This window comes from Saccostrea echinata, unplaced genomic scaffold (genome assembly GCF_033153115.1).
Source record: "Saccostrea echinata isolate AGI-Se365-2 ecotype Australia unplaced genomic scaffold, CSIRO_AGI_Sech_v1 ptg000065l, whole genome shotgun sequence".
Taxonomy (NCBI): Eukaryota; Metazoa; Mollusca; class Bivalvia; order Ostreida; family Ostreidae; genus Saccostrea; species Saccostrea echinata.
Window position 1 is genome coordinate 2,730,013 of NW_026889814.1, and position 12,230 is coordinate 2,742,242.

A 12,230-nucleotide genomic window follows, 5' to 3' on the forward strand; every position below is an offset into this window, starting at 1 on the left:
GAAGTTGACGATTGAAAAGTTGAAGTCATCAAGTTTATCTTAAAGCTTTGTTGTTAGGTTACCATTAACGTCTTTTTCTAGTAAAATATCTAAATATGAAACAGATATGTCAGAATCTGTGGTATCTTTTATTTCAAGCTCACTGGGATATATCAAGTCGACATATGAATGAAAGTAACTATTGTTAATTGATAATACGTCGTCGATATAACGAAATGTCGAGTTGAAGGCCACAGCAAGTGTTTTCTTATTCTCATGTAGAAGTTTTCGGATAAATTCTGCTTCATATGATTGATTGTTTGTTGTTTAACGTCCCTCTCGAGAATTTTTCACTCATATGGAGACGCCACCAATGCCGGTGGAGAGCTGCAAATTTTGTCCTATACTCGGCACTTACGGCCATTGAGCAGTGAGGGATCTTTTTCGTGCCAGCACCTGCTGCGACACGGGACCTCGGTTTATACGGTCTCATCTGAAGGACCTGTCTCCACGTCCCACAGTGGGATTCGAACCCGCGACGTAAGGATCAACTCCTTACGCCGCGACTCTAGAGCAGACGCTCTAACCACTGCGCCACGCAGGCGACTCTGCTTCATATGAATACAAAAATAAGTCTGCTAATAAGGGCGCAACTGGTACCTATGGGATTTCTAACAGATTGTTGGAAGACCTGATCTCCAAAACTACATCAATCAGAAACTCAAGCATCTTTTTTAAGATCAACTTCAGAGTACTTGCGTGTACAATCAGAATGCTTTTTAACAAAATTATTTTGCAAATGACCAATGACAAGGTAAGTATATTTACGAGTTCCATTTTTATTGCAAAAGCAGCTGTCCAAGATGTCAAAAATCCTGGACTTCAATTTCTCGTGGGGAATGGTTGTATAACGTGTTGAAAAGTCGTACGCTTTGATGTTATTGATTTCAGTAAAATTTTGTGATTTCAAATTTACTAAATATTCTGTGGAGTTTTTTAAGTATCCACATCTGATTTACACCACTTCTCGAATATACTGTTGTACAGTACTCCTGAAGTTTCTCCTTCATTACAGTTAATATTTTAGAGAGGAGTAAAGAAAGACGCTTGGTAAAACATTTGCTTGAACCCGCTTTGTATCTTTGTTTGTAAGGATTTTTATGAAGTTTAGGAATCCAGTAAAGGTATGGTAATCCAAATTCATTTTGATTGTTGGGAATATTAAAAATATCTAAAACGGATATATGATTTTGAAGAATTTCCTCCTTAGAAAGGGAACTATATACGGGGGTAAGTTGGATTTCGACCTGCAGAATTAAATCCTAGTTCCTCTGAAATACAATTCAACTAACGAACCTTACAAACAAAGACTATGTTATTAGCTTTGTAAGCTGGGACCAGCACATACTGATTGTGTATTCTATCTATTTCCTTTTTCACTTCTGAATTATTAAAGACAGAAGGATAAATAATTTTCAAGGAAAATTTCGAAGGAACACAAGGGACCGAATGATAGCTATTGTTACACGACTTTATTTTACAGAGATTGAAATCCATAAATCTGAAACATGTGAAATGCATGAAAAAGTACTCCTATCTAATAACTAAATAAATGACAAATAAGCTAACATTAATTATATCTTCTTGTCTTATCTAATCCATCTTATCACAAACAAATAACATTCCCCGCTATACGATAATGCGAATTTTATGGTTCTTTCTATTAAGTGGGAAAGTTTTTACATTCTTGGTTTTACTGTAAAATAAAATAGCAGACATAATTGCTTAAAAGCTTTATGATCTTTTTAAATTCTTTCCACGGTCACTTTATTGCTCATATACCCAAGTGGTACAGGTTTAGCTAAATTCAAAATTTAGGAAAGATCATACATTACTTTAAGTAAATAAAAAAAAATATTGGTTTAGTAGTTCATAAAAATTACAATGTAATTGATATTTGTTTAGGTCTCAGCAGCAATTTAAAAGTAACATCAATATTTATGGATTAAGTGTCAAAGTTGGACGTCACTCACGATAACAACGGTTAAAGCGCACCATTCTAGAGTCATGAAGAAAGGAGTTAATCCAACTGCAGTACATAGAAGCTGGTCCTTCAGATGAGACCGTATGAACTGAGGTCCAATTTCGCAGGTTGCTGGCACATAAAGATTCCCCATTTCTTAATGGGTATAAGTGCTGACTACGTATAAATTCGCAGATTTCAACCTGCAATTAGGACGCCCCAGCTTCAATGAAAAATACTACAAGGGACGTTAAGCAAACAAAAAAAAAAAAAAAAAAAAAAAAAAAAAAACATAACAAACAAATTTAGAATTGTGCATTGGCAAATACAATGGGGAATCATCCTACTAGCTACCGTGATCCGTAGGCCCAGGTTCGATTCTCGTTCGCTGCGCCGCGTGAAACTTAAGAAGTATAAGTAGTGACTGTTTCTTCGCCAAGCGCCCGGCATAAGAAGTGAAAGTCACGGATCATTTCATAAAACCTTCAATTCCGTCAAGGTAGGCGTTGGCACGATGAAGAACATACCCTCACTGCACAATGCCTCTTAGTGCCGACTATACGTCTAAATTTGAAGCCCATCACCGGTATATGGTGACGTCTCTATATGAGTGAAAATTCCCGAATGGGACGTAAAACAACATACAATCAATGAATCAATTAATCCTACAGTTGTTTCCGTGAAAAGATGTAGTCTTAAATGTCTTATCCAAAAAAATCCACCATGATTCTTACCAGTTTAGCTTGAAATAATAACTAATAACACTCAAGAGAGTTTAATATAATGAATTATTATTTATTGTTTTTTATAGATCAGTCGCCGTTTGTTATCTTCACCTTTGTTCATTTAACAGCGATGCAAAGTCTGTCAAATAAAGATATAAAGTTGCCCTTGCATCTACTTATGAACCGTAGTAATTACTTGTGAAAAAAGAAATAAAAACAGAAAGGAAATATGATTGTGTCCATGCCTGAAAACTATTGAGAATTAAAAAAAACAAATGGGGCCAATGAAATTAAAATAAAAGTTTAAAGTTGATACCAAGTCAGTGAATAACATGTGACAAACTGGTATACACATACAAACGTAAAAAAAGCTTAAAATAAAGAAGCTTCACATATTGTCAAACTTATATTATTCAATTAAAAAAAATACAAAAATATACAGAATATTAACGTTAAAAAACAAACGTAAATGAAACTAGGTTTGTATAGTAAAAAAAAAAAATTCGGCATATTGATGACAATTAGCTTTGCAAGATATCAAACATATCTCATTAGTGAGAAGCGGACATATTCTCATCAAATTGTCGTGACAAGTTTCTTACTGGGAAGCCATAGAAGAATAATATGAATTAAAGCTGTCCTATGATTATACGTTTGGTGAGAAATCCGCTTTTTTCTTGATTCCCTCGGGAGCTTCTTCTGACAATATGTCAAAATACAATGGAATGTGACGTCTTGAGAATTTCTATCATTTAAATATAATTTATTGTCAACGTTCGGAGAAGAATTTGACCCCTGACTGAACATATTATAGCTATCATAATAATACCTTATTTGCAATTATATTGCACTCGGTCATTCATAGCCACTGAGGGATCTCTACACGAGAATTTAAGCTTTTAGGAGATTTCCGAGTGTCAGTGTTTGTGGGGATACATTCCTTTGAGATGCAAATTCTGTCAGGAACATTGCTTACGTTTTCAACTTCTTGTTTCATCTTCTTTTTATTTGAATTTATTTGTTACTATCTTTATGTAAATAGAGAAAGAAAGTATACATGTTCATAAAATTTTCTGCGAAAGCGTTTATTCTTTTTTAAAAAGAAAATATCAGATCTAACGGGAAAAAAATGATGAACTGACTTTTTTAAAATAAAAAAAGGCAGCTGTACCATCTTTTGTTCAATTAATATGAAAAGAATGTATTGAAAGTATAGAGTATGCAGAGTAAACAAGGGGCAATCTCACCTTGATCCCTAACCTTAAGTAAGAACTTTGTTTTTATTAATCCAAAATTTCATTTTCAATTAACAATCTCTCTTCAATATATTAGTTTAACATGGTCAAGAAATACCAGTGTTCATTTGTAAGATACATAATTTTCTTATCAGATAAAATCTAATAAAATTTCATCAAAGCCTGCTCATATTAATTCGAATGCATTTGACGTCACTAATTTTTGACACATTCTTTCAGCTTAAAGGGTTAATCATCTCTTGTACCGTTTCATGTATAACGCTTTAAAACTTAATCGATATTACAGGAAAAACAATTGAACATATGGCTAGATTCAGGAATCCAATTTACGATTGAAGAGCTTATCAAAATTGATTAAATTTGGATCGGGTTCAAAATACTACGATTCTTGGAGTCTTATCGTAATGTCAACATCTTAGGATTAATCAGTTGGGGGTTAGAGAGAGCAGTCCAATCGTTACAGTTCAGTCGATGTATCATGGTTATCCTAACAACGGATTTATTCAATAGTTCCTGTATGTTTTCTATTAAATCATTTGTAAGGAGGATGTTTAATAAGGTTGAGAAATTTAGTACACTAGGTATACCAGGAATTTACCATGGTAATATAATGTTGATCCGGCCAGTTTCAGACTTTTTGGCAATAATACATTCGATGTTCTTAACTCATGCATTCAAATATCAAATATACAGTTACTAGTTTATAATCTGCAAAAATTAAATTACAAACTAATTCAATTAAAAATTTAACTAAATATATAACAGGCCTGTGGCAACGGTTTTAAAAGTGTGTGTATGTGTGTGAGTGTGTGGGGGGGGGGGGGGGGGGGACAACTTCCCAAAAATATCTGACAAGCAAAAAAAAGCTAATTTACAGTTCTGGAATTTGCTGAAGGAAAATTTACTTTAGCAAAATACTATACTCAAAAAAGTGGGGGCCGGCTTTCCTGGCCTGTATACGTATACACCCACACAGCTAGTGTTGAGGACCTCCCTGTCTTTTTACAGTTTCTTTTGATTTACAGTATCATAGCGAGCGTAATTAAAGTCAATACGAGGATTTACTATGGGAATAATTTCAGTAAGATAGTGCGTCGTTGTGCAAACCGGGCAATGTTCAGTGTCGAGAATAAAGAATTGAAATCTCTGAATAAACACCTAAAACATGATTAGACAACCCAAAAAGTTAATAATTAAATTTACGAGTATAACTAAGAAATAAGATACTTCATTTTACTTCTATTAGATGGAAACCTGAGATGCTGGTTGGTTTACTTCTGGATAAAAATCCAATATCATTTAAGGCTGTTGTTAACAGAAACACAATACAATGGGACGGTCAAGGGTACCTGAAATGCTTTTTAATTGTATAAGTGATATGCTTTTTCAATGCAAGGAAATTAACGACTAACAAAACCAGTCAAGGCAACCTGTATTTTTCCGTTATGCAATATCGAACGTGCATTAATTATAAAGCCTAGCTTAGCATTGTAATCAGAGCCGAGGAAATTGTAACGGAAAGAAGCAAATATGGAAACATTCTCATTAAGAAAGTCTTAACGATAATCCGCAGAAGAATGTTTGTTCTTATTTCTCCATTGTCTCTAAATATTAGTTAGAAATAAATGAAAATACATGTGTACTTCATTTCTCAGACAGATTTCAACAATTTTAAATACTTTTATTTATTAGTTTTGTTACTGACAATTTACAATATTTTTGCTTTGGTTGATTAGACCTTTAAAAGGCATATTGAAATTGTCTACAGAATTATATGTTTAATCATGTCCATAGAATGAACACACGTAGAAAATGACGTTTTTATACTGGGGAAATTCAATATCCTAATGCTTTTCTATTGGTGTATAAAACACATCTTATCAGAGACTTCATAGGAAACTATTTGCTGTGCATGAATAAATGGCGCAAATACACACTTCACTGTACTTTTTTCAATCGACCAATATGTTACTGTATGTGAATCTCAAAAACAAAATAGTAGTTATTAATAAGACACAAAACAAAAATTACATCTATACATGGTGTTTCTTTCGGTTTCAATTTTGAATAGTGACAACTTTGAAAAAAATATCTTTGAAAAACCTTGTTTAAAAATTCATGTTACCATGAATCAAGACTATAAATGGGAACAAAGGGTATGAAGAATACCAATTTTACCTCTGTAGATACATGGAAAAAAGAAGTTCCACTCATCGTGCAACGTTTTGATGTGATAATTGATGTAATAATTTTTTGTGACAATTTTTCAACTTCCAGGGCGCTTATTTTAAGTATCATCATTCAGTATGTTACGTACTGGGGAAGTTGATATTTTTTTCTCAGAGCTATACAGAAGATTTTCTGAGCGCTATACAGACGAGTAAATCGATGTGAAAAAGGTCCATCTTCTTCTAATTGACGTCTAACAAAAGTTACACAATTGAGAAGAGATGTCAATAATTCTGAATAACATCCCAGTTAAAGTTAATCTTCCAAATTAGTCGTCTGCGAAACTCAACGCCAAGAGGAGACGATGCTTCAAAGAACAATAAAATCTGTTCATTTGTGGTCTTCGATAGACAATTGCAGCAACCGATAATTAGAAAAACGGGAATTCGTGAATCTCAACCGGTCATTCTTCCGGTGACCTCAACTGACTTTCTAGGGACCTAGAATACGTGCATGTTTCACAACAGCTTGATGATTGATAAATACAGTATCATTAAGCCTGTTGCAGGTTAAAGCAAACATAACCTCGTTTCGAAGATACTTTGATACTTAAGCGTAAGTTCTTGTATCATTCTACATTTGCTTCTAGAGCTCTCGCTTTATGATCGAAAGGTCCTGTGTTCAAACCCCTGAGTCTGACCTGAGTCGATATAAATAGGTAGCAAATATTCTTTTGCCAAGGAACTGTCTTTTCGGATAAGACCTTAAAAGCAGAGACCCCGTGTCACGACAGGCGTTGACATGATGAAGATCTCTAACTGCTTAATGGCCCTGAGTGCCGAGTAAAGGTTTAAGTTTAAAGCCCTTCACCGGTATATGGTGACGTCTTTAAGTTGAAAAATTCTAGAACGGCACGTAAAAGTACATACAATCAATCAATCAATCAATCAATTTACATGTGCTTCAAATAATGTATGTTTACTTGCTATATTAACCCACGTTAACATTAAGAGCACTAAATGGCACATGATTTTTCCATTATATTTCACTCGCTAAAGTTAAATGTATCATTCTGTACGTTATTAGAAGGAACAAAAATTAATTGGCTTCTTTGAATCCAATAAAAAGTATTAACAAACTTGAGGACTAATAAAGGTGGTCATGCGTGGTGAGTTGATATGTGTGGAAGTTTCTTTCAGATTGCATGTTTTTAAATCTAGCTTACGTAGAAATATATATCACATTTTTCGAGTATTTTTCAACCCCCAAGCTTAAAATTCCTGTTGCTGAAATAAGTTTTGAGCCAAATAGTGATTATTATGCAAAGTCTATGAATATTTAATAATGATATTGTGTAAAATTTTAAATTTAATTAAAGTTCTCCTCTAAACATATTTCATGACTAAGCATCACTTTTTGAATATTTTTTATTATTCTTAATATATTTTTTTATCGTATGTATACATGATAGGGTAGTAAATTATCGTTTTAAGAGCAGACAGTTCAGTATTTTTATTTTATTAATTACAAGAGTAACTATAGTTTTGATTGATAAGAATTTGCTACCTACAATTTTGCTTTATTTATAATTTAATGTTAGAATTTTCAATGTATTACTTCTTTTGGAATGATCCCAATGATAAAAAAGAAAATAATCGTCTAATGAATTTAAGTGCAAAAACGTCAATTCTATAATTAGACGTAAACATAAAATTCTCTGACTGTAAGTTTTTTGAATTTTAATTTATCATAGATCATGTAGATAAAGATAATAAAAATATTCTTTTCTAGACTTTCATGATATGATACATGTACATGTAACACCAAAAGCTGTTAATTCTCGTTACTATTTTACCTCCATAGAAGCTTAATCTGTCTAACCCAGACTTGCAATATGCCCGTGTGATTTGTTAAGTCCCATCATCGTATTGATGTATACGTGATATTTAATGTAAGGCTTTGATAATTTCCTCTTAATAGGAAATTATTTTCAAATTCCCTTCTTCAAAACGAAAATCGAATGACTAAACATTAGTTATATAACCAAAAATTATAATTGTTTGATTTGCGTATGAATATTCCAACTTTGATTCTGGATTCTAAGAACACATCAAAGAAAAAGCATCTGTACTTGGCTAACATGTAGCTTTTTGTTGAATAAATTGCAGAAATGGAGGAAATATCTCACATTTATAATACTTGGATTTTGTATTCGTTTTAGGTGATAGTTGATAGAGAGAGATGACTACAACGTCGGCCATAGAACTTGCCTCCAATATGTCTGGGAATGGAAGTTCAGCGATGGACGTCCCCAATTCGGATTCAATACACATTGTCCCGGCCATTTGGGCGATTTTGATCATAGTTGGGGCAGTGGGAAACGGTTTAGTTCTCTATATAGTGTTCAGATATGGCGAAAGATCCGTTACAAATATTTACATTATTAATTTAGCCTTGGCGGATCTAGCATTTCTTCTGATTGTTGTGCCTATTACAGCGGTCAGCTTTGCGATGCCAACTTGGGGTTTTGGGGACGGAATGTGCAAGTTTTTCACTTATACGATCTATGTAAGTAATAATATATTTTATTATTTTCATATTTATGAATTTTAAACGTCATTTAAATTTGCCCACGCTCTGTAGATGCTCTAAATATAATTGGGTAGATATATTCTTTGTAAAGCTTTGACTGATGATTTTTCTCTCGATTTGTGGTTGAATGGAATACCAATTGATCCCCGAGTTTCTATTTGATTGGGTAAATACAACACTTTAAGGATACTTATTTCCGGAGTAAGCTTATAAGCAAGAAAATCCCAGATGCCCCCGAGTTCGTTGTATTAACTTAGCTTTAGAAAATAATATGCTCTGAAACCAAGAACATTGTTTACTACGTGTATGCAACGTGCTTGTGATAAAGCTTTGCTATAATAATGATATCCATTTTATGACAAATTAAATAGAATTGAAGATTTCAAACAATAGCACGTGAAAGCATCTGTTGTTTTTGTAAGTTTGACGAAGCGCATGTCTTAATGATAGATGTCTAGAAATTGTTCAATAATCGGTAGAATACATGTATTACTAATTAATCAATGCAATGTAAACAGATTATTACTATCAACCACTTTATCATTTTCTGAAAACATGATTGAATAAAACTTGTAGTGACCAATTCATTCAGAACTTTGCAATCTTGGCTGTTCAATCTTCTAGATGGTCTTATTTGTTGCATTAATCAAGATTTTTAATTTATGATTCCAATAACTTGTTTTCGCACTTGAATAAAAGTGGTTTTATAACATTTATTTCTTTTGAACTTTTTTTTTTTGATTTACTTTTATTTTAATGTTTTTGATTCGTTACCTTTCAATGACGGTGCTGAATAATTAACTGTATCTATTGTATTAAAAGACAGAACAATGGCAACATTTTAGAGGAAAGAATCGGGTGTCTGAGCAATTTGTGTGTACCACCCTAATCTCCAGAGTTTACGAATCAATGACTTCAAACAAAGCAACATGTCACTTACAACAAAATATTTGTACTCAGACAACTGTTTACAAATTGATATAACTGCTCGAAAAATTATATAAAAAAAGGGTCACTGTAAGTTTTCTTTGATTAATGGTCTGTAATTATTGTAGTAACTAATGATCGACGTCTTGTTGTGCAGATCTGATAGAAACACATATATACAAGGATTTGCTTATAAAACTGTGAGCAACAGCTGTAAATTGATGTTGTGTTGCATAATATTTGTGTATAAGTAAGACTTGAGATGAATAAGGTAGGGATGTTTATTTAAGGAATGTTTTTAAGTTTTGTGTGAGTTATTGGTGTGTAAATCACACAGACTTGTCACGTAGGCATATTTCATGAAGCGCGCTAGCGCTTCATGAAAAATATGCCTACGTGTAAGTCTGTGTGATTTACACACCAATAATTCACACTAAACTTAAAAACATTCCTTATATTTACGTTTTACAAGTTTAAAAGCACCAATAATATACTCAATATTTGAATATTTTGCTGCCCTATATCGTTACGTTTTTATTTACGTCTCTGTAGCCTCATTGTGACGTCACTTTAGCGCGAGTTTCACCGTGTATATTTCTACGCGTGAGTATACACAAAATTGACTTTCAAATCAATTGCACAGTTGGCTTAGTAGAAAAACACAGCAAATGTAAATATTACGTTATAACAAGAATGTATAATATAAATGAAGAGAACACACTGTCCACCTCTCTAGACAGACCTTGAGACGGTGCAAATTGTCGTTCTGTACATTTTGTCGTCGGCAACAATTCGTTTCAACCCTCACTGCACATATTGTTGTCCATCGGAACGTCATCGACTGAAAAATTACATATGTACATATTGCAGACGGCGACATTATGTTCCTACCCTCACTTGTCACCCCACAATTAGGGTTGCTTGGGGAATATTTTTGGCGGGGGTGAATGTAATTGGTGTGTAAATTACACAGACATGTCTAATAGGCTTTTTTATGCAGCGCGATTGTGACGGTACATATTGTCGTCCTATACACATTTTCGCCGGCGACATTGTGTACCTGCCCTAACTGCACATATTGCCGTCCGTCGGTACATGCACGTGTTGTCGCAAACTGCAAAATTATACTTGTACATATTGTCCCTGGTGACTATATCTGTGTACCCTTCCTGCATATATTGTGATGATGATGATGATGATGATAGTAATGATGAAGATGATGATGATTATTATGATCATATAATCAGGAAAGGAGGATAGGATGCAGACAGATTGTATATGAACAGATATTTCAAATTTGAAAAATTTATACCAATTGCCGTCTTATACACGTATTAATTTAACTCTAAATAAGTACACTGGTATTCAGTGCACCAAAAATTTAACAAATTCCGTGTAACATCTATATACATGATATAAGCAGGTTTTGATAAGACTTTTAAAAAATGTCGCCCCCCCCCCCAACCACAGTTATATGTATACATGTTAGATGTAACATGTATAAGAATAACACAGAAATTGTATCCAGATAATCACTACTATTGAATGCAGAAATTCAATTTTTTGAATAATTCAACATTCTATCTCCAAATATGTATACCTAGAAAAAGAAGAGCTGATTTAAACGTTCAAGAATTCCAGTATCTTGGTATATCATAGTGGTGTACACCCATCCTGGACACAAAAGGGTTTGCTTCTTACAGTATTGCAAGTAATGCTTCAACTTGATTACTTAACTATCTGCTATAGACTTTGTCTATCTGTCTGCAGTCTATTTATCAGACTCTGTCTCCTTTCGTGCAAAAGTGTATTTGTCAATCTCTCTCTCTCTCTCTCTCTCTCTCTCTCTCTCTCTCTCTCTCTCTCTGGCTCTCTCATTACTACCTTAGTAAATATTCGCCAAAAGTACATCGGCCACAAAATGTGCAAATATACACAGTACATATTGTCGCCGACGAAAATAGGTACATATGCATGACTGTACATTTTGTCGTCCATTATATACCCTAACAAAAAATACTATAGTTTACTATAGTTATCTATGGTTTACTATAGTATCAAAGTTTTTATGTTAGTAAATGAAAGTTTTACTATAGGAAATCAAAGTATTTTTTCTATGGATTTCAGATTGTAATATTTTATGTTCTCAAATTCATATATGCACATTTTTTTATATATTAAATGGAAGTATTGCTTGTATATTCACATTTTATTACCAAACTTTACCTCATTGGTATTAAATTTAAGGGATTTTAAGCATCGAAATCTCAAAACAAGTTCTAAAGTAAAGTTCTATCGTAAATCAAAGTATCTAAGTATTTACTATAGTTTACTATAGTGGACTATAGTAAACTATATTAAACTATAGTTAACTATAGTAAATTTTTGTTAGGATATGCAGGAAGAAAAATAGGCTCGTCATGGTACTTATCGTCGCCGGCGACTACAATATGTGCAAATAGGGTAGGTGCATATTGTTGCCGATGACAATATATATACAGAACGACAATATGTACCGTCAGCGACATTAGCTATGACATGAAGTGCAAAATGATAACT

At 33.3% G+C, this 12,230-nt stretch overlaps 1 protein-coding gene across 1 annotated transcript in view; it reads left to right on the plus strand.

Moving 5' to 3' along the window:
* The window catches only part of LOC133176026 (kiSS-1 receptor-like), a 64,146-nt gene that overhangs the window by 10,470 nt on the left and 41,446 nt on the right, over window positions 1-12,230 (plus strand). The window contains exon 2 of the mRNA XM_061311201.1: window positions 8,374-8,720. Within this exon, the coding sequence (XP_061167185.1) occupies window positions 8,394-8,720 (327 nt within the window). The 5' untranslated portion in view covers window positions 8,374-8,393. The remainder of the gene's footprint in view (window positions 1-8,373; window positions 8,721-12,230) is intronic.